The 27,006-nt window shown below is 33.3% G+C and overlaps 4 protein-coding genes across 6 annotated transcripts; 1 reads left to right on the top strand and 3 right to left on the bottom strand.

Moving 5' to 3' along the window:
• On the top strand, positions 523-3,577 carry LOC109725746. Of its 2 annotated transcripts, none has more exons than XM_020255080.1 (10): positions 523-758; positions 1,250-1,419; positions 1,533-1,597; positions 1,916-1,956; positions 2,119-2,207; positions 2,295-2,408; positions 2,536-2,613; positions 2,861-2,926; positions 3,170-3,205; positions 3,296-3,577. In XM_020255080.1, exons 1-10 carry the CDS (start codon positions 623-625, stop codon positions 3,416-3,418), a joined length of 918 nt encoding a protein of 305 aa, XP_020110669.1. In that variant the 5' UTR covers positions 523-622; the 3' UTR covers positions 3,419-3,577. The 2 variants fall into 2 exon arrangements, with proteins under 2 accessions (XP_020110669.1, XP_020110668.1); XM_020255079.1 differs by having other exon boundaries at positions 527-758; positions 3,125-3,205.
• Positions 3,822-6,936, bottom strand: LOC109725748 (AP2-like ethylene-responsive transcription factor AIL1). The gene is made up of 8 exons (XM_020255083.1): positions 6,639-6,936; positions 6,428-6,510; positions 5,065-5,073; positions 4,895-4,989; positions 4,737-4,810; positions 4,598-4,648; positions 4,401-4,480; positions 3,822-4,314 (listed from the first exon to the last, which is right to left on the bottom strand). Exons 1-8 carry the CDS (start codon positions 6,833-6,835, stop codon positions 4,172-4,174), a joined length of 732 nt encoding a protein of 243 aa, XP_020110672.1. The 5' UTR covers positions 6,836-6,936; the 3' UTR covers positions 3,822-4,171.
• Positions 9,962-14,217, bottom strand: LOC109725745 (aldose 1-epimerase-like). The gene is made up of 6 exons (XM_020255078.1): positions 13,880-14,217; positions 13,729-13,778; positions 11,848-11,971; positions 11,596-11,700; positions 10,809-11,121; positions 9,962-10,422 (listed from the first exon to the last, which is right to left on the bottom strand). Exons 1-6 carry the CDS (start codon positions 14,058-14,060, stop codon positions 10,113-10,115), a joined length of 1,083 nt encoding a protein of 360 aa, XP_020110667.1. The 5' UTR covers positions 14,061-14,217; the 3' UTR covers positions 9,962-10,112.
• On the bottom strand, positions 23,487-25,896 carry LOC109725365. 2 transcript variants are annotated; one of them, XM_020254523.1, is made up of 5 exons: positions 25,518-25,896; positions 25,140-25,190; positions 24,919-25,052; positions 24,207-24,298; positions 23,487-24,131 (listed from the first exon to the last, which is right to left on the bottom strand). In XM_020254523.1, the coding sequence occupies exons 1-5, from the start codon at positions 25,836-25,838 to the stop codon at positions 23,932-23,934; spliced, it is 798 nt and encodes a 265-aa protein (XP_020110112.1). In that variant the 5' UTR covers positions 25,839-25,896; the 3' UTR covers positions 23,487-23,931. The 2 variants fall into 2 exon arrangements, with proteins under 2 accessions (XP_020110112.1, XP_020110113.1); XM_020254524.1 differs by having other exon boundaries at positions 23,929-24,120.

Raw genomic sequence — 27,006 nt, 5'->3', positions numbered from 1 at the left:
TCCTGCGCCTCGTGCACCGAAGTAAAATGTATGGATGGAGATACCTCATCTATAGATTCTATACCTTTTTTTTTGTTTTTTTTGAAATAGGCCCTTTAACTTTTTCAATTCACACTCTTTCATCCTGTGATCTTTTTAATTAAAATTTCGTAATTTTGGCAAAAGGGATCGGAGGTTTTTACTAAATTTATCAATAATTTCATCAAATTTAATAATTTTAAACATGTTCTAGTAAATAACACTGAAATAATTATGAAATTTTACAAAAATTTTAACAACTTATGTTCGATTTAGTGTTGCTTTTGAAAACAATAGGTAAAATGTATAAATGGATCTTAACAACTTATTTTCGGATTTTGAGGCCTAAATTGTAAATTTTAGAACTGGGGTGTATAAGGTACACTTATACACATGGTGCAGGGAGTAATTTCCTTAAGCAGGGTCGGGTTTCTAACACCTTCTAATTCGATCCGCAACCCAACCTCATGCAATGTCGCCATTGTATTACACTGTACCCGGTCCGGGGGCGTCTACCACGTGGTAGACCCGGTCCACAGAATAGCCCCATCTCCGTGGCTCCGGGTGGAGACAGAGATAGAGAGAGCGAGAGAGGTGTCCAACAATGGCGAGGCCTAAAACCTACTTCGCCCGAGCGCGAGCCCCCGCTCTCATCTGGATCTCCTCCGCGATCCTCTTCTTCCTCGCCCTCCGATCCGCCATGGACAACGCCTCCGATCCCTTCCCCTCCCCCCATTCCGGTAATTTGCCCGGTTTTCCCTCTATTTTCTGCTTTTTTTCCGCCATTTTTAGCTCAATTTGATGCATTTTCAGCTTTTTCTGACCCGTCGTGTGCTGAAAATTACGATCCCTCAAATTTTCAGCCCTTTTTTAATTATTTTTCCCTCAATTCTGTGTATTCTCAGCTTTTTTTTTTTGGCGATCTGTCGAGCTAACAATTGCGATTACCCAAATTTTATGCTTTTATTTTGCAATTTTTAGCCCAATTTGATGTATTCTCAGCTTTTTTGGATCTGCCATGAGTTAAATTTTCCAGTTGCCCCAATTTTCATTTTTTTCCCTTTTTTTGGGCAATTTTTAGTTCAAATTTATGCATTTTCAGCTTATTTCGATCCACCGTGAGCCAAAAATTGCGATTTCCCCACTTTTCAGCTTATTTTCTTCGCAATTTTTATCCCAATCTTATGCGTTTCTGGATCTCAATGCGTTGGTTTGGTCGAAATCCCTGCAGAACCCTCGATTACTGCCTTTTCGGATCAGCGATCGAGGTTGTATGATAAAATGGCCCGTGATCTGGAGGAGCACGGCCCGGCGTTCCTGAAGGGCGGGGAGACGTCGCAGTCGCTGTCGCTCTCCGATCTCTTTGAGTTGAGAAATGGCGTGGTCACGCCTATTCTTAAGGTCTGTTGATCCGATCTATTGATTCTTGTAGTTGTTTTAGCTGAATTTTCAATCCCCTCAGTTGTTTATTCTGATGAATTGTTCTCATTTGTCCTTCCCATTTTCGAAATTAGGCTGCGAATCCTCCGGTTCGAGCGAACGTGCTTTACCTGAGCCCCGAATTCGCGAAGCCTATTTCGTATGTATTACTTTTCAACACTACAATATACTAACTGCTATACTCAAGTATTGGATCAACTATCTGTGCAATGCCAAATTTGAGTTTACTGTTAGGAAACTCAGTTGAAGGCTAACAATTTGACCTAGCTTGTTATGCTTTTATTAGACTTTCTCTTTTGTTGAGTTGCACTTTTGAATTCACGGAGTTAAGAATTTATTGAGTGTATGTTAGTTCTTGCATATGTATGTTAATGCTGTGCCGATCGCTCGTTTCCCAGTTTGATTTATCCATGATGCTCGGCTTGCTCTTTTATATCTGTTTACTTCTTTCCTGCAGCGAGGTTGTGAAGGAAATTTTTCTTCCCTATTTTGATGGAGGTAATAAACTTAGTAAGATGTGTTATTTCTCGGCTTGCTCCTTTATATCTGTTTATCCAATTACTCTCGCCTTTACTATCGTTAAAGTAAATTCTATAGCATTTTTGCGGCAATTTATTTCTCATGGTTGATGGTTGATTTACACTCTCTTGTTATTTCTAGTCATTTGGTTTCAGAATACCAGCATATATCACTTCAGCATGTTCCATGCCTCCCATCATTTAACTCCTGTAATGGCTACTGATAGTGAGGTAGATTGCACCCTTGTAGTTATGTTATTTTGTTGGATAAAAACCGCGGTAAACTCTGTACTAATGTGTTCCGTAATGTTTCTTGAGATCGAAGCCGAGGTGAATGCGGTTAAACAAGTCGCGGAAGCTATTTGCCCTCTAACGATAGTGTTGGATCAAGTGGTTTTGACATCGACTGGTGTGCTTCTCGGTTGTTGGCAGGTTAGATCGTTAAAACTTCTCTCTCTTTTCTACTCAAATATCATTTTCTTTTTTCTGCGCTAACTATTTTGTTTTACGATTTTATCTCACTGATTTCGTTTATCCATGTGTAAATTTCTGTGATTAGGTTATCTCTGGTACTGATCCTGCGGAGATCCGTGCAAAGTTAAGAAATGCCCTTCCCCGTGCACCTGAGAAGCAACTGGTAAGAAGAAGCTGGTTAATATTTAATTTGACATGCTTACTCAGTTTTGCATCCTTTGTTTCTCAGTGGTTCAAATCACGCATCTTAAGTTGGTGGATTTCCGTATCTGTGGTAAAAAAGTCATAAGATTTTCTTGCTGCACGTTGTCAAAAATACGAGAGCGAACAAAACAAAAAAACGAAAAGCATAGCACTTATGTATTCTTTATGATCTTTCATTCTTATCATATAACTTTCCGCTGTTACAGTATGATCCTGTTTTGCTTCACACTTCCTTCGCAAGGCTTCTGGGACGCCCTAAGCTCTCATCGGAGGTAATGTCTCATCGCCATAGGTTTTAGTTACCCTTTCTGCGGCGGTGATTGTTCAATTTTAAACCATCATTTAGTAACACTGTCATTTGAAGTGTCCAAATCGGTGCCGCGAAGAGATACTGAAATATTTTATAATTCTTTTTAGCGAAAGTAGGATTAGTTTGCACTGAAAACGACGCATTTGCGTGCTTAATGTAGGAGACCAAAAAACCGTTCGATCAACTCGGTTTCTTTCATGAGCAGGTCGCACGAGTCAACGATAAGATTCGAGGTTTCGAGGTAGCGTATTCTCTGCAACTCAGATTACTAATCGCTTTGCTAAATTCGGTTGTCAATTTTGCTGAATTTACTTTATTTTGTTTCTTTCAGGCTGCCGTTTCAGAACTGTGGTTTGTAGAAGAATACGATGTTCTCGCACTTGCATTGAATGGGAGGATGAAAACAAGGAGGTTTCATCTCGGCTGCAGCGGTGATCGAAACCAATCAACATAAAATGATTACTTTTAACACAAAATAGTTTGTTGTATATTTGTTGTAACTTATATAAATGTTGTCATATTAATCAACAACTAATAATCATGTTGTACAAAATATGGGGGAAATTACTAGTTGGCCTTTTTGAATGGAAGAGAGTTACATTTTTCAACTCCATTTACAGTTTTATTTTGCACCTCCAATATAAGCTCCAAATTGTTTCCACACAATTCTTGCACTGTATATTTGCCTAATCCATAGCAACTACGAAAGAGAGGAGAGCATTCCCACAAAAAGAGTATGAATAGGAAAACATATTTTATATATATAATATGTAGTATAAGCCACAACAATTATACCAAAACAAAGAGTAGCAACAAACTAATTAAGCAGAGTAATTAATGGCTTTGTTACAAAGCAATAAAACTGATATGCAACAGGTATTGCAGAGCTTTGGAATTTAAATGCCTCATTGAGTTAACATTCCTTATAGGAGCATGAGAAGGTTTAAGGTGGAAAAGGTTAGAGAAAGTAATTAATTCCTGTAGGAAACAAAGGTTAGCAAAGTCCCTTCTGATCTGATCTAAGAAAACCTATCCCTGATCCCAACTACCGCCTCTCAAAACCTTTTCCGCGAGCAGTAATATAGCTGCTACATTTTACAACTAAAAAAGAAAAATAAGAGAACAAAGATATGATCTAAAGGTATTAGGAATTGGTAAATGAATATACATTCATTTCTTTGGTAAGTGTTTAAGTTCTATCGGGCCCTTATGTTTCCAGGTTGCACGGGGCGTCCAATTGCTTCAGACCTCCGTCACAGTAGTTGCTGATATCAAAGTTCGTTACAGCATTGACACCTCGCAGTTCGATGGCCGCAATGTCATAAGCTTCGGCTGCTTCTTCTTCAGTATCTATATTTATCGAATAAAGGTTCTCTTTAATTCATTCAACCGAATCAAATGATAAAATTTGAGTTTCATCATGACAGAAAGTTCACCGAAAGTTCCAAGGTAGATATCTTTGGCATCCCGACTGCCAACCCGACCAATTCGGGCTTGCCATTTTCCGTCCTTCCTTCTGCTACCCCAAAAAGCCAACCAAATTTCAAAAAAGAATGAGTCCATAAGTACTTGGATGCAATAGTAACGGAAACCCTTAATTGTTAAAGAACTCCAGTTAAAATGTAACGATGACCTTGTTACTCCTCTGTACACTGAAGCTCCTCTAGAGAAGCAACTGCTTGTCCTGCAACAAGCAAAATCCGAGGAGTGCAATGAGTAATTAATATTTTTGAAAAGCTGAATTTTTGAAATTGTTGAATTTCATGGTATACCTCCTTACGTAGGCCACAAATTCTTCCTGAGACATGGTCTTCATTACCTCGAGCTCTTTCTCGTAGTCTGATACCTGCAACATGATACAAGAGAACCATTAAAGTATTAGAACTTATAAAAACTTATAGATGACAAAGAAAGTATCGAGAATTCTTACTGAGAAGTTAAGTTTGGCATTTGGGCCAGGACCCCAGTATTTAAGCGCTGCAAGGTCATGTGCCCTAGCCGCCTTCTCCTCTGACTCGTAGCTTCCTACATAGACCAGACATATATAAAGGACCACCTTCTATTTATGCAACTAAAGTTATATAATAATAAGCGTCTTACCCAGATACACTGAAGTACCGCCACGGCAACCAGAGGCAATCACCCCAACCATCAGCATGATTCAGGGAAGGAAAACCAAAATCAGAAAAAAGAAAAGAAGTGTTGAAGAAAGAAACATTCAGCAATGGACTTCATTTTGCAAAATTCATTTTTCGGCTATCAAGAATAGTTATTTATCGTCATTAAAAGCGCAAAAGCAATAGTGATAAATGAAGTCCTTTAAATCTTTCTGATTTCTGAAGCTTTGGAGGTAGTTATAAGCAAAATGAAACTACCCCCTCATAGTTGGCCCAGGAAGCATTCATAGTCTGGATCTTATTACTCATAACACCATTAAACCTAGTATTTATGTAAACGAGTTGGAGCATGAGCTTAGGACCAAGTAACATTATTCTGTGCTAGTTTCACGAGCACAAGAGCAGCAAAAAAAGGCCTACATTACCCATCAGATAGTCCACAAATAGAATAATTTTTACAACAATCATGGCGTCCCATCTAAGCATGCTGACCCTATTGCAGTAAGTACTGGGAAGTGAGCAATACCATAATTTTCTACAACTTAAGCCAATCAGTGCTTTGTTACATTCAGAGCAAAAATGCATGCCTCTAGTTTGCCATAAACTATTTAACCTCATACCCTACAAAAAACTTCGTTGCACATCGATTCCACATTCGAGGTCTCAAAGGCCATACAAATGCAGAACAAATTATTAGAAACACCAAGTCCATGCAGCACGCCAAACCAGCCTAGACCAATTTCAGCAATTCTTTGCTCTTTCACATACCTCGCATCAAAATGAGCTAACTTGGTGAACAGCACCATGCCTATTCCCATATCTCTAGTGTTGCCATTATACCTTGATTGGTTGTATTGTATTCCCTAATGCCTTTAAACTTTTAACTTGTAAAATCCCATGCATATTACGTGCCAAAGAATCCTGGTGACAATACCTAGACTGGAAGAACACTTCAGCTAGACCAAACGATGTTTCTCACGAACTTCCAAGTGTTAAAACTTATAACATCCACAACGTATCTCATGTCATCGAATAGTAGGAAATCATTTAAGAAAAACTCCATATTTTCCTTAACACAACCTGGAAAGACCCTGAGAAATACAAATCTTCCATAACAGTGTCTCTCGCACGCAGATAATGTCGCATATAGAGAATGAAACTAAGAATTACTTCTCCTTCGTGTTAATCTCCTTAACAGCATTCACTTCATCGCCGGAAATCTTCGAAACACAAAAGGTGATTTACATTACTTTTCAGCGTCTAATTTGATGATTCAATTGTGAAAACAACTTGTAGCAATAATTTCTCTAAGAAAGCATGAATTAAACGATAACATGCATGCACACCGTGTTTCCCCTTGCGTTTCCGGCCTTCGACTTGGCTCGTATTGTCCCACAGATGCGCCTCATACTTGCCACTCCACTTCAACCTACACACTCACAGAGCATCCAACAACGCAGAACAAAATCACGCACAAACACACCAATCCATCACACCACAAACCCACAACCACGCACAAAGCGTGGGGCAGGGTAGGGTTTCGTCGCTCCCACTCACCTCGTGACCCCGTGGTAGCTCGAGGAGCGGGGCACCGCGTACTTCTTCATCGCCGCCGCGAGGAGGCTCCCCACCTTCTTCTCCTCCCCCTTCCCCGCCTCCGCCTCCGACGCTGCCGCGTCGCCGGAGCTCGTCGGCGGCGCCGCCGCCTCCGCTCCGATCCCGCGGCGGAGGCGGCGGCGGCGGAGGAGAGCCATCCGGGGATCTCCTACTCGGCTCGATCATCGCCCTTTTCCCCGAATCTCGACACAAAAACCCTAATTCGGCTTCGTCCAACCCCGTTTCTCCTTATCCGAATTATCCATGGTTATTAAAATTTCACCATTTCTCCCACATTATTACGATGAAGTGTAATTTACACTTACGACGTGTGATTATTGCCCGCACCGGGTGCATGGGTATATCTTATGCACCACTCCCTCTAAGGGCATGTTTGGTTCGCCGAAAGTGTAGTATCGAAAGTGGTACTTTTAGAAAGTGATGTCTTATCAGTTGTTTGATTTACGAAAGTAAATATAAAAGTCGCTTTACGAAAGTAGCCTGATAAAGTGAGTTATAACTAAATCTCACTTTTTTGACTTCGACTCAAAAAATTCACAAGTCACCGAAAATGAAGAGCTTAACTGAGAGGTTATATATTCTGTCTTAACTTTAATATTTAAATTTATTTTTAAAGTTTAATTTCACTTTATATTTGAATTAAAATTATGATCACATTTTAAATTTTATTTATAAATTAAAATTCAATATAAAATTTTAAATTCAAATTTATGACTTTATATTTAAATCTAAATATTTAAATTTTATTTTTATTTAAATTTGAATTCTAGAATTTAAATTTAAATTCTAATTTTTATTTAAATTTAAATTTGAATTCTAGAATTTAAATTTAAATTTGAATTCTATAATTTATTTGAATTTAAATTTGAATTCTAGAATTTAAAATTAAATTTAAATTCTAATTTTTGTATTGAACTTTTATTTTAAAATTTAATTTCTATTATAAGTTATAACTTAAATTTTAAATTCAAATTGTATATTAAAGTTATGTCTTAAATTTTAATTATAAATTCAACTCAGATTTAAGTTTAAATTTAAATTTTAAAAAATAACTTTGAATTCTAAATATTAATTTAAATTTAAATTTTTTATTTAAATTGTAAGTATAAGTAGTTTGTTTATATTTTCACGTCTTTATATATAATTTAATAATTAACAAATTAAAAAATTATAGTTTTAATTTTTTACTTTATAGCAGCCAAACAATCGAACTGAAAAGTCACTTTTATAAAAGTCACTTTCGTAAAAGTGACTTTTTTCACTTCGCCGACTTTTCAGCAACCAAACGTGCCCTAACTATAATAGACTTTGTGATAGAGATTTGTTAATATCATATATAATTTATTTAACAAAAATTATGTTTTTTCTAATGATGTGAGCCTAATAGGCTCTTTGAATCAACCTCTAACACGGCTTCTTATTTATAATGTGTTCGGTAATATTTACAATTCTTTTGTTATAAATTTATAAGGACCTAAAATCTTAGTTTTATTAAATCAGTATCATAATAACTAATTTCGAAAGATTTGGTAAGTTTTTTTATAATTTAAAATTGAATTTGATGAGAATTTATTTTCTATTAGTTTTATTTTATCGGCACCACTAAAATGCCTCACTATAAATTATTTATAATACCTTTATTGAGAATAGAGTACAAATAAGAAAATAGAATAAAATTGAGTTGGACTCTCATTAATTTAAACAAAAAAATTTTATTTTTAAACAAATTTTATTTAGATTCTTTGTTAATCAGAGTGTTAAAATATCTTCTATAAAAAATTATAAATTTTGAATATATATTTCTTATAAAGCAAATAGATATTCTTTTTTCTTTTCTAAATCATGTGATTTTTTTATTATACATATTAGCATAGATTGCATTCATAATATTGGAACTTTGAGTTGCATTAAGGATACACCAGGTACAGGAAAAGATTATCCGAAGCAGCACGCATAAATCTTTATGGACATAGCCGCACAAATCCTCTAAGCGAGCAAAAACGAACCGTCGGATTATCGCCCCGGCGCATCACTCCGTTAAAACGTGACGAAACGAACGGTAGATGATCGATCTCGTAAGAGATGTTCGTACGATCGCGCCTACCGTAGGTCGACGCTTTGAGATCCGTGCACGCTACAACGGAGTGGATACGTTACTTGGTCACGTGGAATGCGCGCGCATCTCAACGGTCGATCTCGGAGTCAATCTCGATCGCGACGAGATGCGTGCGAGAGGAACTGGACGGCCGTGATTGCACGAACGGTCACAAAGCTATTTTCGAATATATTTATTATTTTTTAAAAAAAAGAATTTTATTTATAAATTTTGATATAATTTGATCATGCCATGTAAAATTAATAAATTTTGTTTAATAGTAGATCTACTTAATTGATATTGCCAAAGTTATTCTTGATATTATAAGAATAATAAAGTTTAAGTCGTGATTAAATGCAATATATCTATTCTGAAAATATCAAAACTACTTTTCGCAATATCAATTTTCTAATAATCATATTGAATATTTGTGTGGTGTCACTCTTGTATCTGCACGCTCTCCGTATGCTTCTTTTTTTCTCTCTCTCTTCGTTCCATCTCTACTTTTTATAGCATGCTTTTGAACATCTAAGTGCTTAAAACCGAAAAAATGGGGTGTTCCGGTGTACTTGAGCCAAAAGTTCCCCCACTAATGAAGTTAGCCGCTATTCCCGCTCTAGTACTGGTTCCGAACCCTGGACTGCGATTGTTGTGCTCCACGTAATACAACTATCTTTAGTGCAAAATCTCCGTTCCACGGCATCCATCACTTTGGTTAGATCATATCGCCGATAACAGACTCCATGATTACCGAACACTCCATAGAAGTAAATGCTCTACACATTTCAATTCACCAAATGCCGAGAAGTAGAAGTGAGACCAAACGACCACTAAATAAGAGATTCATGATTTGGGCTTAATTTGGGCCAAATCAGGCCCGACAATTAGCCTTTATCGCCAATCATGGGCCGAGGATGAGCATACTCCGCGTAAACCAAAGCCCAAGCCGAATCTAAGCGAAAAGTTAGTCAAACGATTTGATTGCATCATAAAACAAGGTTGAGCTTGGTCCTAGCCTGAGATATAACTCAGGACGGATCAAGCTCGTCTATAACAATAGATAGCTAAAGGCCGAGACCGCATTGTCGGCGAATTTAACCTATTCAATTGGCAGAAAAAGTATTGAACCATCTATCTTGTGCTTAACCATCTCACCAAACACTTCCTATATCCAAAGCACGCTATCGCAAAGCAACATTCATATCTTTCATAACCCCCTTCATCAAATCATTAATTAATTCCATCACAACTTCTCAACCAACAATCTTATAAACTCTTGTTCCCTTTACTCGACAAAAATAAAGGATTTGTTCCTTCAACTAAAATGAGAACTTAAACAACATGTCATGCTTGTAAACCTCCCCAGGGTTCACAATTTGGGAAGGGAAATTTGGGTGGTTCACTGCATCAGGAAACCCCTGAGTCTCAAGGCACAAAGCATCATGCTTTCCGTAGACATGGCCGCCTTTCCCTTTCACATTGTCTAAGAAGTTCGCGGTGTAGAACTGCACTCCCGGCTGGTTCGCCCACAGCTCGACCGCCCGCCCCGACCGGCCGTCCCTCACCGCTGCCACCTTCCTCATCCCGTTCGGCGACGGCGATCCGTCGAGCACGTAGTTGATGTCGTACCTGTCGAACATAAAAAAACATATATTTACACCACCGTTTTGTAGCAGATTAAAGCTTAGTTTGGCATTTAGGTCCATCTGATTGCTATTAGATAAAATGGAGTTGAAGTAAAAGCATATAGGGATATGTTTCTGTATTTTCCGTTGGGATCGCAGAAAATATATTATAACCGACTTATCGCGATATATGAAACGTAATATTACATACGGAAACAAACAGAGTATTTTTTTATCGTACTTTCTTACCGCACGTAATGCAATTTTCCTGCAATCCCAAATAAAACCTAAATTTATTGAAATAAATAGTATATATCGCTCGTATAACATTAGAACAGAAGGTTGTGAGTTTGAATGTTATTATGTAGGAACTCAGATGATTAACATTACCCGCCACCGCTGACTTCTTTGATGTGGCTACCGACCGTAGTAGGTTGCAGAAAATCGTAAGGGGTGCCGGCGACAGGCGCGATTTGGCCTGTTGGGATGAGGGATGCGTCGACGGGGGTGATGTGAGACGCGAAGATTTGGACCGTGTTGGAGAGGATGGTGCCACTGTTGTGACCGCCGAGGTTCCAGTAGGTGTGCTGCGCGAGGTTGGCCGGCGTCGCCTTGTCGATGGCGGTGGCATTCATGTGGACGCTTAGCTCATACGGGCCAGAGATCTTGTAGGTGACATAAACGTCAAGATCGCCGGGAAAACCTATTTTTTAAATTACGTAGCAAACAATAAGACAAAGCAAAAGTCAAATGTTTGACAAGCGGAGCAAAAATCCATTAAAAGCTATAGTCCTACAGCAAAGTGTTATCTAGTTTCTGTAAAATTTTCGTGAAGTAGTAGATAAGTATTTGACAAATATGAAAGAAATATGAAGCGTATTCCAACAATATAAAGCTACAAATGAGCTTTGAAACTCTAATAAAAGTAAAAAACTCTAATTTTAAGCTTCTGCTTTTACCGCCTGCTTTTACCGCCTACAGAGGAGGATACCATCGAAGAATCTATTAGTATTGTTCGAACTGCTTCGCTTTAAAGCATTTCTATGGAAACTCCATAAATTTCACATCTATTTACAACAGAAAAATTAATTATGAAAATAACTATAGTAAAAAATGTATGATTAAATATTTAAACAAATGTTACAAAATTATGTTATATACTGGCTTAAAAATTTACCTTGTTCCCCATCAAAACTATGGTAATACAATGTGATGTAAGGGTAATCACCATCCATTTTCTCCTTCACGGTCCAAATTACCTTACTAAACCCTCTGTGACCACCTAATTAATCAATAATTAAACAAGAAAACCATAATTAAAACAATCTTCATTTATGTAATTAATCCACCAAATAAATAAGATAATAATAGTAAAACGACATTAACGTAACGCAATTAATTAATATAGAGAAAAAAAAAAGAAACGTACCATGGAGTGAGTTGTTTCCATTGTTAATAAATAATCGATAGGGTTTTCCATTTAACACGAAACGCCCACGAGCAATTCTATTTGCAACACGCCCCACCAATGCCCCAAAATAAGTAGTATCATTCTACAAAACCATAAAAATAATTAAGAGTAGTTTAATAAGTTACTCACATTATTTGAAACAAATTCTTCTTTCATGAACTCTGATTTAAATTTATATTAATTATGATGCATGTTCTGTTCTTAGATGGAAAGTTGGTAAAGTTTAGGTCTTAAAGAACTAGTTATATATAAAAAATTTAGTTAAAAATAATCTAGAGCTCTTCTTGAGGAAAAAAAAAGTTTCAGATATAGTTTTTTTTACAATTTCTGTGTATAAATAGTTAATCTCGTCGTCTAATATCAAAAGATACGGGATTGAACTCAACTCGTGAATTTTGTTTTTTGACTACTCGTTTAATCACTGTTATTAGTTTAATGTTAAATCATAAATGTACAGAAATTTTTTGTGCACAAAATTATTAAAAATTTCTCTCTCCAAGATCACATTCACAAGGTTATTTAATCCACATGCATTACAATAATGTAAGGCATATTCCATTGGGAACATAAACTATTCATAGATACTACACAATGGAGCACATCACATTGGAGTGTGAATGTGGGGATAAGAGGAAAAAACAAAGCTACCTCATTTTTCTTGTATAAAACTTTTAAGAAAACATTGAAAAGTGTGCCAACAAAGAACTTATTACTAGTAAATTTGGTAATGTTTGTCATCAATAAGAGTGTGTCTGGTTCTACGTAAAATTGTGAAAAAAAAATTTCGGTAGAAAAAAAAATTTGGAGAAAGAAAAATTTTAAGCTCTCCACGGTTTGGTTTGTAGGAAAAAAAAAAATAGTTTTCTTTACAATTGTTTGGTTGAAAGGAAGAAAAACAAAAAACAAATAGAAAATTATATATTTGTTCTTATTATATATATTACATATTACATACTATATATATTATTATTATAATTTTTTTATAAATATATTTAACATTTATAATACAATAAGTATGTAATATAATACATAATAGTATATTATATTTAGTACTATAAAATAAATTATTATATATTTATAAATAATATTTATAAATATAATATGTATAGAGCTACTATGCTATCGAAAGTATAGAGAATTTGATACTTCCGATTTTTTAACCCTTGGATCAAGAATTGTACAATTGGAATTTCTAAGGTTAAATAGTATTTATAGGGTTGAGTAGTCCCCATAGGGTAATAGTATCAATCCAAATATTAGAAATGATCAAAAGGGTTGATTTAAAAATTAAAAAATCGAGAGCACCAGATCGATCCTTTATACTTCCGATAGCATAATAGTTATACTCTATATAATATTATATAATAATATATTTATATAAAAATAAATTATTTTATATATATATATATATATAATGAACGAGGGAGAAAGAGTCCACGGGTCCAAGTCCCTCGCGGACTCTCCCTCATGTTGTCCACGAGGCGAAGTTCATCTCATGGACCGCGTGTTAACACTGCCTGCGCCGCTGATTTTTCAGTGCGAGGTTTTCAGTGAGCGGAAAACGAAAACGCTTCGTTTTCTGAGAATTTGTAAAAAAAAAAATTCGTGAACATTTTTTTACGGACGATCAAACAACAAAAAAAAATTTTCCAAAAGAAAAAAAATTTCAGAGTGATTTTACAATGATCCAAACACACCCTAAATTCAAAATTTGAGTGAAACTACAATTATGGCAATCACTATATCAAAAGGAGAACAAAACACATATATAATCCTCATCAAAAACTTCAAATTTAGTAAAAAAAAAAAGAAAAAAAAGAGGAGATTTGATTGTCTTACTATGTAAGGGCCAATGCCATCATAACCCAGAACAACATCAGCCAAATTTCCTGCAAAATATGGTACAAAAATTATCTCCAAAAAAGCAAAAAAAGCAGAAAAAAAAAAAAAAAAAAAAACCATTTGAGATCTTGAGATTTTAATTACTAACCTTTTGAATCAGGGAGGATAAGAGAGGTGATTGTGGCACCCCAATTTGTGATTCTAAGAGAGTAATCTCCCTTTTTGAGCTCATACAACCCCACAATTTTTTTTGTGTTTGCAATGGAGCAATTTACACAAGCAAAAGCCAAAATAAATAGCAAAATGAGCATTAATGGAGCTCTAGCCATGGGAGGAGTTTGTGTTGTAGTAAGAGTTTATGTTTCTTCAAAGAGGAGAGAGAGAGAGAGAGAGAGAGAGAGAGAGAGAGAGAGGGGTTTGAACCTTAATAAAAAGCTCTTTTGGGGTAGTAGTGGAAATGTACTTAAATATTGTAGTAGTGGAATTAAAGAGAAAGTTGATAAGTTGATGATACTAAGGATGTCACAGAATCATTAATTGGAGAATTAATTATGCATGTGATTGGGATAAGAATAAAGAGATGCAAAAGAAAAGAAATATTAATTTCTATGGCTAATGTGCAGTTTATCGTGCTGGACACATTGTATCTTATACGTAAATTATACTTTTTTTTATAATACTTTATTTATAAGGTAATGTAAAATATTTTAATTGGGTGGCAATTGCAATTCACACAATAGAAAAAAGTTAACATCTACAGTAGAATTTGATATTTTTTATTTGTAAAAAAAAGATACATTAATTGTAACTTAATTAATAGTTACTTTCTTTTTAAAGTTGAGATGTTCAATTAGCTTAGAAAAACTACGTAAAATATTAATCTGAAAGATTTTGAATCATACGTATAGATTAAGTTGCAGCACAAAAAAGTATGTTATAATTTTTGAAAAACTTTAAATATCACTCCTGTGGTTTCGCATTTTTTTATTTCAGTATTCCGTGATTTAAAGCGTATCAATTTAGTACTCCGTGGTTTCATTTTTCTCTTTTTATTATCCCCTTCACTGATTCTTTTCATTAAATCAGCGACAGAGTTAAAACTAAAAAGTATTAAAGTGAATATTCGATAAACTTAGGTGGAGTATCTGAAGTTTTTTTTTATATAATTTAATAAAATGTTAACGGAAGACTGACGAAAAAAGAAAAATGCAATCACAAGATATTAAATTGATACGCTCTAAACTACAGGATACCAAAGTGAGAAAATGAGAAACTATAGAGATAGTATTTGAAGTTTACCTTACAATTTTGGGAAAACTTCAAATACTATCATTGTGGTTTCACACTTTTTCACTTTAATACCCTGTGGTTTAAAGTATATCAATTTAGTATCCTGTGGTTTCGCACTTTCTCACTTTAGTATCCTGTAGTTTAAAGTACATCAATTTAGTACCCTGTGGTTTTATTTTTTTTTTTTCGTCCGCTCCTCTATTAATATTTCGTTAAATTATATACAAAAAACTTCAGTACCCTACCTAGATTTATCGAATATTTACTTTAGCATCCTTTAGTTTTAACTTTGTCACTAATTTTTTTTTCCTTCATTAATATTTCATTAAATTATATATAAAAAACTTCAAATACCCTATCTACGTTTATCGAATATTTACTTTAGTACCTTTTAATATTAACTTTGTTCCTGATTTAATGAAAAAAATTAGTAAAATAGATAATAAAAAGAGAAAAATGAAATTACATGGTACTAATTTGATACACTTTAAATCACAGGATATTAAATAAGATGTGCGAAACTATAAGGACTAACTTGATACACTTTAAACCACAGACTATTAAAATGAAAATGTGTGAAAATACATGGGGTATTTGAAGGTTACGCTATAATTTTTGAAATATATTTTTATAAAGCGCGTTACAGCATCTGTTACGATCTATATTAGGACGCATTCCATAAAATTTTGTGCAAGCGACAAATTTACTAATTTGGAATACTAAATAGTGGCAGGGATAGGATAAGTGGTGTTCGTGGTTTTCAAGATGGTTTTGCATGTTAGTGGTCTGATATATGTTGTCACAATCAGAATCATTTCCCTTCCATTAGACAAATCTATTCTTATATTTATTATTTTTATTTTATNTGCGTTTTTTTTTTTTTTTTTTTTTTTTTTTTTTTTTTTTTTTTTTTTTTAGGTGTTGATGAGGTGAGTTGGTCAAACCTTAATTATTGTATTCTGTTAATTCAAAATATTGTGTTTTTCGTGCACATGGGTTTGCATGTTAGTGGTCTGATATATGTTGTCACAATCAGAATCATTTCCCTTCCAGTAGACAAATCTATTTTTTTTATTACATTAAAAGAGGGTTTGGGAGGTCCAGAGAGTGACACGTGTCACCCTCCCAAACCCTCATTTACTCTTTTTTCCAATAATAACTATAAACCTATATGAAACCACAATATTTTTTGCCACGTGGCATGTTATTCTTACTTCTCATAGCCAACTTTAAATCAAACCACTTTCTTCTCTTTTCAACTCTCAATTCTTCACCTCTCGACTCCTCTAATTATATGTAAGTTACAACATGTTACAACATTTAATTATATGTAACTTTAAATCCAACTTTAAATCAAACCACCTTCTTCTTTTCTTAACGCCTAACTCACCTCACCACTACTCTAATTACATGCAATATTTAATTACATGCACCATATTAAAATTCTATTTAATAACTTTAACCACTTTCCTCCTCCATTAATCTCCCACTCCTTCAATTTTGTAATTCTTTTACATGCACCACTCCCCTCCTCCATTAATTAATCTTTTACCCCCTCTCTTTTGTAACTCTTTTACATACACCATAAAAAAATATCATCGTCTAATCTCCTACTCCGCACTCATCTCCCTCTTTCTCTCATTGTGTTAACAAAGAAGAAGAAGAAGAAGAAAAAGAAGAGCCTCTGAAGAACATTGTCTCCTTCAAGAAGTATCGTCCCGCGAAGCCGAGCCGCGACCTATATAAGTGCTCGCTGAGTCGGTTCGCACGGGGGCCTCTGCTTACTATGTAAATTTATTCATACAAATTAACTGTACTTAATATGTTATAGCTTTCTATATATCAATAAATCGTAAATATAAAATTTATTAAAATTTTTAAATTTTACTTCTATAATCTACCTGCTGCATCGCGCGGGTCTCTGCACTAGTATTACATTAAAGGAGGATTTAGAAGGCCCAGAGAGTGACACGTGTCACCCTCCCAAACCCTCCTTTACTCTCTTTTCCAACAATATATATATATATATATATATATATATATATATATATATATATATATAATATAATATCAAAATTTAAAATTTGATATTTTCAATCTTAAATTTAAATTTTAAATTTTAAATTCTAAATTTAAATAAATTTAACTTATAATATTTATTCTAATTTGTAACTTCAAAATTTAAATATTTTAAATCTCTAAACTCTATAAAATTAATTATAATTATTAATAAAAATTTAACATATTAGATTTAATTTAAATCACGTAAAATATCGTTGTATAAAAAATACATAATTTAAATTCTTCAAATTTTAAAATTAAATCTCTAAACTCTATGAAATTAATAATTAATTTATTAATAATATGCGTAATAAATAGTATAATAAAATTTAACATGATAGATTTAATTAAATCACTAAAATATCTGTAGTAAAAAAATACATAATTTAAATTTCAAGTGAAAAATTTTAAAAATATAGTGTATATGTATATATATATAATTAATTAATTTTATTAAGCAATTTATTCTACAAATTTACTTCCCTTCTATCTATTGATTTTTTAAACATTATTTTGATAGATTTATCTCAAATCCTTCTCATATAAATCTTTATAAAATAAAGTAATGTATAAATTTATTTGGGCATATACCAATTTTAATGACTTTTATTTAAATAGATTTAACTATTAAATTATTTTTATATAATTTTTATTTAATTAATAATTAGACTTATAAAACTATATAAAAATATTTAAAAAATAAAATTTTATTGTATCAAGTTAGTACCCTGTGGTTTTATTTTTATATCAAGTTAGTACCCTGTGGTTTTTAAACCACATGGTACTAAAGTGATAAAGTGCGAAACCATAGGGTACTAAAGTGATAAAGTGTGAAACTATAGAGTACTAACTTGATACACTTTAAACCACAGAGTATTAAAGTGAAAAAGTGCAAAACCACAGTGTACTAACTTGATACACTTTAAACCATAGGGTACTAAAGTAAGAAAAAATGAAACGACAAGGAGGGTATTTGAAGTTTTCCCAAAATAAAATTATATAAAAAAATACTAACTATTTTATACTAGTAATTTGCCCCACCAATCAAATATTAAAAACCTTGTTTTTGCCGGCTAAATTGCAATACGAAAAAAAATGTGTCCTCTTGCATTAAAGTAAGTTAGAAAAAGTTAGTAATTTTTTGTAAATTTATATAACGCATATTTTGTAAATAAAACTTTTGTAATCCTTGTACTTCCAAAAGTATAGTTAAAAAAACCTCCAAAAAAACTTTATCTAATTCTTAAAATTATCTGTAATTATAGTCTTAATCATAATTATAAGGATAATAAAGTTTGCTCTCACCGACCATCCCTAAAACAAGTGGCAAAGGGCTTGGTGGTTGGTACCCGAGACCCAAGTTCGAATCCTAGTTGATTCACATTTCCAGCTAAATTTATTTTCTAAATGAAATAAACGAAGCGGTTATATATCATGAACTTGAGAAATCTTCGGGTTGTAAAACGAGCATTGCTTCTGTACTTTCGAAAATACGGAGGTCTTTGTATTTCGAGTTGTTTTTGATGATTGAACATCCGATTCAGCAATCGACCAGATCCGTTAGATATGATCTAGATGATTGAAATTATTTAGAATAAATTAAAATTTATCATTTTTTATTTTATTTGTCTAGTGAACGAATAGTCTCAAAATGAATGCTGAAATTAAAAATCTCATAAAAAATAGTGATAAAAAATTTAAATTTCAAATCAGAAGTACATATCTAGCTCTCAGTAAACTTTTATCTAATTTAGATTATTTTACACTGTTGAACCTACAAACATGCCGCATCAACCATTAAAGTAGTCATTTTTTAAACATTTTGATCACTTGGCAAATAATATCGAAATATTATAAAATTCAGTTTCGAAATAGTTCTAATGGCACAGATCATATCTAATAGTGTTGTTTGTCGAATCAAATGTCTTACCATTGAAAATATATAATTTGGAAATACAAAAACCTTCGTATTTTCAGAAGCACGTGCTTAAATATGTATACTTACCCTATCAAAAATTTAACTGATTTAGCTTAAGCCATAAATAATGCTTATTTAGACAAAATTAAACATCCACTAACACTTCGATCTCAAGCGAACTCATGGTTTTGGTATATGCTTACGCGCGGTTTAGTTTCATGTAAAACTACTAAAAATACTCAAAATAATTTTCTATATAAAAAAAATAATGGTAAAAGAGTTTTACGATCTTAAACGTTTGGTTTGAGTATAGTAAAAGTGAGTTTTCGGATCACGCTTGTTGATTGATAGAAAAAAATATGTAAAAACTACTTATCTTTTTGTTTTGTTTTTGTTTTTGGATTTGGCTTGTTTAATTTTTTTAAAAACTTTACTATAATCGTACATATAAATTTATATTATATAGATATATAGTATATTATACTGATATAATTTATATAATATAATATATTACACAAATTCTATATAAAAATATATTATATTGGATAATACATATTATATAAATTATGTATAAACTAATATTACATATTATATTATATTTCATTTATGTTTTTATAATATAATATTTTATATAATTTATAGCTGGTTGGCAAAATAAGAAAACAGGTGGTCCACGGAGGCATCATGCCACTGTGGACCACTCTGGACAAAATGACAGAGGTCTTGTGAGCCCACTGAGCCGTGATTTTTGGAGGCCCCGCGCACGGAAAACAAAAATGCAAATTTGTTCATAAATCAGTAAAATTTAAAGTATATTAGCTCCACACAGAAATATTTTACCAACTAAGATAACTAGGGGTCTCCATTAACACCTTGAGCTATGATATATGCAAAATTAAACATGCGGATCTCAAAATGAAGCTAAGTAGGATGGATGAAGTGAGTGTTAAAGTTTAGGGTAAATTGCATTCTTACCCTCTGAACTTTTAGTGAAGTTTCACTTTATCCCTCGAACTTCTAAAATGGACATCTAACCCCCTAAACTCTATTATTTCGTTCATGTTACCCATTCCGTCAGTTTTCCGTCAAGTTCCGTTAATCGGAAACTGACGGAAGGGATAAAACGAATGAAATATTAGAGTTTAGGGTGTTAGATGTCTATTTTAGGAGTCTGAGGGGTTAAGTGAAACTCGCCAAAAGTTCAAGGGTAACAATACAATTTATCCAAATTTTTACTATAAATTATTTTTATATTTTTATATTAAAAATTTCTAATTGGCTGAAATAAAGTATAAAAATTTTATTTAAGTGTATTTTATAGAACAATGCTTCTAAAGATAAAAGGGACAAACGAGTACTACAGAAAATTAACTGAGAATTAAAATCTCTATATCCGAGTGAGGACACCTATTGTAAATCAACCATATTAGCGAGTACATCAGGATAGTAGAGTGTTCGAGCATCGTAGGTAGTTAGTATCGCTCTTTTTTTATCTTTAAGCCACTCTAATTCATTTCTTTTGCTTTTATTTTATTACAATAAAATATAGGATAAATTACGGTATGATTTATTTTAGGATAATATATATATATATATATATATATTCAAAATCAAGAATGATCATTAACTTGAGGATTAGTAGTCAATCCATAAGTAACATATTATAATAAAATAATTTATAGTCAAGAGTCCCCTACAGAGTAAATTGCACTACTACCTCCTGAACTTTTAGAGAGTTTCACTTAACCCCCCAAACTCCTAAAATAGACATCTAACATTCTAAACTCTAATATTTCACTCGTTTTACCCCTTCCGTCAGTTTTCGGTTAACGGAGCTTGACGGAAAACTGACAGAAGGGGTAATAAAAAGAAATATTAGAGTTTAGGGGGTTAGATGTTCATTTTAGGAGTTCGAGGGGTAATGTGAAACTTCGCGAAAAGTTCAGGAGGTAACAATGCAATTTACTCTAAATTTTATAAGAAATTAAGATTGTACATTTTGCCATGATTTCAATTTTTATACCTGAATTGTACACGTCAATTCTTGCTCGTGGTTCGTCCTTGTTCATAATCTGCAAAAGAGCGAGACATTTCGAGTCTAATTTTCTTATCCCTTGAGATGGAGCCGTCACAGGAATTAAAATTAGGATTAGATCAGGACTCTCATATGTTACATATTTATATATAACTTGATGTAAAGATATTAAATTACGTCCATCCATCAAGAATGTGTCCAGATACATTCTAACCGTTAGATCTACCATATCTTTATAGATCGACTTGAATATACCGACTGTATTCAGGGACGGAGCTATGTTGGAACTGAGGGGGGCCATGCCCCCCCCCCTAATTTTTATAATTTGCATAATAGCCCTTTTTATATAAAAAATTTTAAAAATATTTTTTATTTAATTTTAAAAGTATGATGAGTGACATGTTTTTTTTAAAAAATTTTGGCGCTAATATAATGCTCTCTCAACTCTGAGTTTATTTATTTATTTTTTATTTAGTATCTTCGTAACTTCTAATTATTTTAGATATTTTTTTATTTAATTAAATTAAAGGTTATATCAAAATTAATAGCTCTGTCAACTAATAATCATTTATTATCACAATTATATTTAGCAAAAATTAATAAATTTAATCATTTACTGAATTACTATTAGATTTAGTAAATTTCAAAGTTATTTGAGTTAAATAATATAAATAAAATAATTAGAAGTTAAGTAACTATAAATAAAAAAGGGGTAATGCTTTTTTTACATTAATTATTTAGTAAATATATTTTTTCATCAAAAATTTAACTAGGTAAATTTTGTTTATTTGCTGAAATTTTGATTTGTATGTATTTTTGGCCCCCCTCATAATCGAGTGCTAACTTCGTCCCTGACTGTATTTTTATACATCGCCTTAAATAAATCACATGAGTCATATTAGAGAAGAGTCATTTATATATCTCCATGCGCCACACCCGTTAATTCCTACTACAATGTCTTTTATCTTTTACCTTAGAAAGGCTCGTAGAAGAAAAGGTGTAACTGGGTTAAGCTACAACTGCACTCATTTCCTATTTTAAGATGTATTTTTTTGCTTAACAAACTTTCTATTTGTTTCACAAAATGAGACATATCATAGTCATTCCTATTGTCAAGTGGCTTATTTTTGTGGGATTGGAGATAAGTTAGCCACTTACATCATCTTTGAGTAGCTACCCTAACTATAAATTCTCTATTATGTAATACAACATAAAATAAAATGGTTATTGACAGGTACCTTTGGAATGTTAGCTTTACTCACCAAACAGTGTTTAGAGTAGTTGGTCATTATAGATAGTGCATTTAAAAGGTCACAGATTCGTGTCTTTGTATCTCTATTTTAAAATAAGAGGTTCGAGCATCCAGCTTTTTTAGTAGTGTACGCTGCATAGATTTTTAGGAGAGTCCCAGGGTTAGAAACATAACACATCTATGTGATTGCTCCCACTTATCTATCAGCCGTCCATACTATCTCATACTTCAATATGTTCTGTTGCGAGTGTTCTACTGCAGAGGGAAGCTAGTGCAAGGATGCCAATGAAGATTAATAGTGCTTCTCCTAAACTCTAAAGAGTTCTGATTCCCTACTTGAAACCTACAATCAATATCATTAGCCATTCAGATGCAACCAATTCCTTATAAATGTAAAAATTGTACAACTTCAAAATGATATCTTAACTAACAATGAAATCAAAATATAACAAAAGGTAAATCTCTCGAACGAGCAAAATAGTGCCTGAAGGTCTAGTAGGCATAGCAAAATTCTAATTTTAAATTCAGTAATAGCACTGCAATCTGCAACAAACTTAAACCGGTATCAGTGAGGTTTTGAAGTACATACCCAATTTCACTTTGTACAAATTTCTGAGGAATTATGATGGCCAAAATGGACCAAATGGACAATTTCATAAACCAAACAATCGCGTAAACCAAATCGACAAGAAAAATTGTGCTTCGAAATTGACTCAAACAATTCAGTTTGTCGCAGTAAAGGCCTTCGTCCGATTAGTTCGATTAAATGGTTGATTGTCGCAGACATTTTGATGATTAACATGGTCATTCCATTCTAAGCTAAAAGAGCAGTTCAGAATAACCAAAAGAACGAAAAAATACCAACTCGGATTCAAAAAAGGAAAGGAAGAGATAATACTGGAAATTTACTAAGCATCAGTTTAATAATATATCACATCGTAATACTAATTTGATGCATTTTTTCCCCAGCTAGACCAATAGAACCTGAAAGCAATTACAGAACATTTGGAGAGTAAAAAGGTGCTGCGTCGATCAAAGGCTAGATAGAAACAATATGAAATGTTAACATCACTTAGTTTTAACCGACAGAAAAGCAATAACCCAACTACTTAACTGCTGCAGGCTTGCTGATATACTTAAATAAGAAGAATTCAAGAACAAGTAGGATACCATAATAAGAGATCCGCACCGAAGAACTCTAACACAAATCTTTCACAACGAAGCCATCAAACAAACAAACAATTCACTTTCAATTCTTTTCTACTAGAAGAAATCTATCCCAGTACTATTTCCAATGACTTCATTATGTGATGAAAATGTAGCATCTAAACTCTGCACAAAATTTTATTCGAGAATCTTTAAACACACAAAATAAAGTTCCCAAATAGGAAAGCATATTGACAACAAAACAAAGGGCTCAAAGCGATTTGAACAACACGAGCTACTCACACAACCAAAGTTTGAAGTGAATGCTTCAACTCCGAGGCTCTGTAAACCCATGACTTGGTTTATGTAGTGATATTGATAGAGCAGCTTCGCCTATGGACAGATAAATATATTGAACGAGGATGCAACCACAAAAAGAGTTGACCAGATCCACTGAATCTGCTCAGTCCATAGAAAGATCTGCTCAGTCAGATGCTTTCAAGCTGAGCGCTTCTGTCTACGGGCGGAAAGAAAATTTAAACCCCACCGAGAAAATTGGATGATACTAAAAATTACTCCAAAACCTGCTCGGCCCTTTACAATCCCCTCCCGCAAGTTTCTTGCTGTTCTAGCGAGCATTGGTCCCTGTATCTCTGTCTCCGTTTCGTTCCTCAGAGTGGCTTTCCCCTGCACAGATACTAATCAAGTGAAAATGGAATACACCATCCGATCATAATGAACCACAAATTAATAACATAGACCATGGAACTTACCAACTGGAGCCATATTAGTGAGGAGGCGCAATCTGTCCTCTGCTACACGGACGGCTCGAGTAGAGCTTCTAACACCTTGTGTTATGTCATGCCTACAAAAGTAAATTGTGAAGACGAATAACATTAAAAAATAATAATAATAATAACAGTAAACGGCAGTCCAACTAAGAAAAGCGATAACTTGCTGAAATACATAGTAGAGATGATATTTATACATCACAAATATGTTTCGACACAAGAATCAAATAATCACAAACCGAACAACAGAGATAATTCATATAGCAATCATGGTCTTCGTTAACTTAAAAGCAGATAAAATCATTATAAGAAAAAGCTAAATATGTACGGAACCCAGCGAAATATAGCCCATTTGAAAATTCTCTTCAACTTTTTTTTTTTATTTGCGCCTTTGAACTTTCAATTGTTTCGATTTAAGTTATTCAAATTGTTTAGAAAATTAAAATTCAATTAATTCAACAGTAATTCTGTTAAATTTAATCACTGTACTGCTTTTTTAGCAAACGGATCTATAAGATCATTGACAATTATTCTACTAACTACGAATAAGGCTATTATATTTAACAAAATCCTCAATTTGACTGGAATAACTAAGAATTAAAGCTAGATAAACTAGATTGATCTATTTCAAAATGGTCTATATTTGAGTAATTCTCATCACATTTTAACCAAAAAGAAACCATCAATGGCTCACCCCAGATCACTGAGCTCCATGGTTAAGTCGCTAATCTCCATCCCGGAGAGCCTGACAGCAGCCATGGTATCCGGAAGCTCTTCTGCCGTGACATCTAGCAGCTTCTCGAGCGATTCCGCTGCTTTTCTAAAAGCCTAAATTTTCCAGGATAGTAATTACGGAGAACAATTAGTGATACTGAAACCTCAATCAAATATAAACGAAGGTAAGAAAATGCGTACCAAAAGGGTCGGAATCGCGGAGAAAAATAGCCACGAGGCGGAAATGGCCACCTGAAAAAGGAAATCACAGTAGGTAATCTATGATTCTACAGCGTGTATAGAATTGGTTTTTAGCATGCAAAGATGTGATTCTGAGGCCATATTATCACAATTTACTGCGCAAAAACTCCTTTTCCAACGACTGATCCAAAAACCGCAGCTATTTGAAATTTTGAAGAACCAAAGCGTGTAATCATCAAATCATACCGCGAAAAGATGCAGTTTTTAAGGCCATGCGCATCAAAACTTATCGCCCAAAATCTCCCTTTCCAATGGCCAATCCAATAATCGCAGTTCTTTGAAGAATTAAAGCGTGTGACCAACGAATCATATTCATACCGCGCAAGCAGTGATATTGAGGAGGAAGATGTGGTCGCGGCCGAGGCTCCACCGCGCGAGCTGAGGCGAGGTGGAGGGAGATCCCACGGAGGGTGCGAGAGCGGAAGCATTAGGGTAAGAGGGTGCGGAGGAGAGAGAGGAGAAAGGGGGGCGGAGCGCGTAGGGGAGTGTCGTGGGAGCGAGGTAGGGTTTGGAAACGGCGACGTGGATGGGAAAATGGGAGTAGGGGGAGAGGGAGGAGGAGGAAGAGGAGGAGAAAGGAGAGGGGCGATGGAGATTGGGCGAGGAGGGAGGAGGAGGACGAAGAAGGGACATCGCCATGGCGCCCCGAGAGCTCTCTCTCTCTCTCTCTCTCTCTCTCTCTCTCTCTCTCGGTGAAAACGATGCTCGCGCGGTCGCATAGTATCTTCGTATTTGAGGGAGGAGTTTTTTTTTTTTTTTTTTTTTTTTTTTTCAGGGTAAACTTCAAATACCGCTCTAGTACCTGTAGTTTAGTTTATAGTGCATCAATTTTTTTTTTTTTTTTTCCTCCTCAACTCATTTAATATTTCGTTCAATTATATATAAAAAAAATTTAAAATATTTCACCTAGATTTATTAAATATTCACTTTAATATATTTTAGTTTTTACTTTGTTACTAATTTTTTTAACAAAAAAATTAGTAAAGTGAATAATAAAAAAAAAATAAAATTACAGAATACTAAATTAATTATTTTAAATCACAAGATACTAAAATAAAAAACATATGAAACTACAGAAATAATATTTAAAGTTTTTTCTTAAAAAAAAAAGAAAAAGAGATGCGAATCTATAGACAATATATTTGAAGTAACATAATTTAAAAAATAACAATATGCGCAATTTTTTTTTGTATTTTATATCTATCGTAACTTGCTCAATTGGTTAAAAATTTGATATTAAATATTTAAAATTTAAAATTTAATTATTTCACATTTCTAGTTATATTTAGAAAAATAAACAAAGCAGACAACATAATATCTTTCTTTATCTGAACTCCTTAAATTTTATCGAGTATTTTAACAGACCCCTCCTTTTTAATTAAAAATTATTAATTGTACAATTATTTTTGTTGCATATATTGCATATAGTTTTATAGAGCTTCAAAAGAAATTTTTGTTTTTTTGTATTCTAACATGTAAAAAGAAGTAATAAAAATTGAAGTTTGATTTAACTATTTTTTTTATCATCAAAATTAGCATCAAAACTGAAGGAGAAAAAATAGATATCTTTATATTTTGAAGTTTTACAGAATTATATGTACAACATCCCATTAAAATGATAGTATAATTAGTAAGTTTACTTAAAGAAAAGAATGTATTAAAATATTTCATAAAGTTTAGAAAGTTTGATTGTTAAAACTAAAAGTTTAACTATATATTTTACCCTTTTAAAAGGGTAAAAACAATGAAAATTTTCTGAATTGTAGATAATTATGAATCGACCACCTAACCTTTCAAATTTTGATTT

Source organism: Ananas comosus, linkage group 20 (assembly GCF_001540865.1).
Source record: "Ananas comosus cultivar F153 linkage group 20, ASM154086v1, whole genome shotgun sequence".
Lineage (NCBI taxonomy): Eukaryota > Viridiplantae > Streptophyta > Magnoliopsida > Poales > Bromeliaceae > Ananas > Ananas comosus.
Note: the sequence above shows the minus strand (reverse complement) of the source record. Positions and strands in the feature narration are given on the sequence as shown.

Bases quoted from the DNA above. Each gene is read 5' to 3' on its own strand.
- LOC109725745 (XM_020255078.1), bottom strand. From the start codon at position 14,060: ATGGCTAGAGCTCCATTAATGCTCATTTTGCTATTTATTTTGGCTTTT. The intron at 11,972-13,728 runs GTAAGACAATCA...ATGGTTTTGTAG, and splicing joins ATGGCATTGGCCCTTACATA to AATGATACTACTTATTTTGG. The intron at 10,423-10,808 runs GTAATGTTAATC...TATGTTCGACAG, and splicing joins AAAGAAGTCAGCGGTGGCGG to GTACGACATCAACTACGTGC.
- LOC109725748 (XM_020255083.1), bottom strand. From the start codon at position 6,835: ATGGCTCTCCTCCGCCGCCGCCGCCTCCGCCGCGGGATCGGAGCGGAG. The intron at 4,649-4,736 runs GTATACCATGAA...TGCTTGTTGCAG, and splicing joins TTTGTGGCCTACGTAAGGAG to GACAAGCAGTTGCTTCTCTA. The intron at 4,315-4,400 runs GTGAACTTTCTG...CGATAAATATAG, and splicing joins TATCTACCTTGGAACTTTCG to ATACTGAAGAAGAAGCAGCC.
- LOC109725746 (XM_020255079.1), top strand. From the start codon at position 623: ATGGCGAGGCCTAAAACCTACTTCGCCCGAGCGCGAGCCCCCGCTCTC. The intron at 1,598-1,915 runs GTATGTATTACT...TCTTTCCTGCAG, and splicing joins GAATTCGCGAAGCCTATTTC to CGAGGTTGTGAAGGAAATTT. The intron at 2,409-2,535 runs GTTAGATCGTTA...TTCTGTGATTAG, and splicing joins TGCTTCTCGGTTGTTGGCAG to GTTATCTCTGGTACTGATCC.
- LOC109725365 (XM_020254523.1), bottom strand. From the start codon at position 25,838: ATGGCGATGTCCCTTCTTCGTCCTCCTCCTCCCTCCTCGCCCAATCTC. The intron at 24,299-24,918 runs GTGAGCCATTGA...TTACTTTTGTAG, and splicing joins ATGGAGCTCAGTGATCTGGG to GCATGACATAACACAAGGTG. The intron at 24,132-24,206 runs GTAAGTTCCATG...TCACTTGATTAG, and splicing joins CACTAATATGGCTCCAGTTG to TATCTGTGCAGGGGAAAGCC.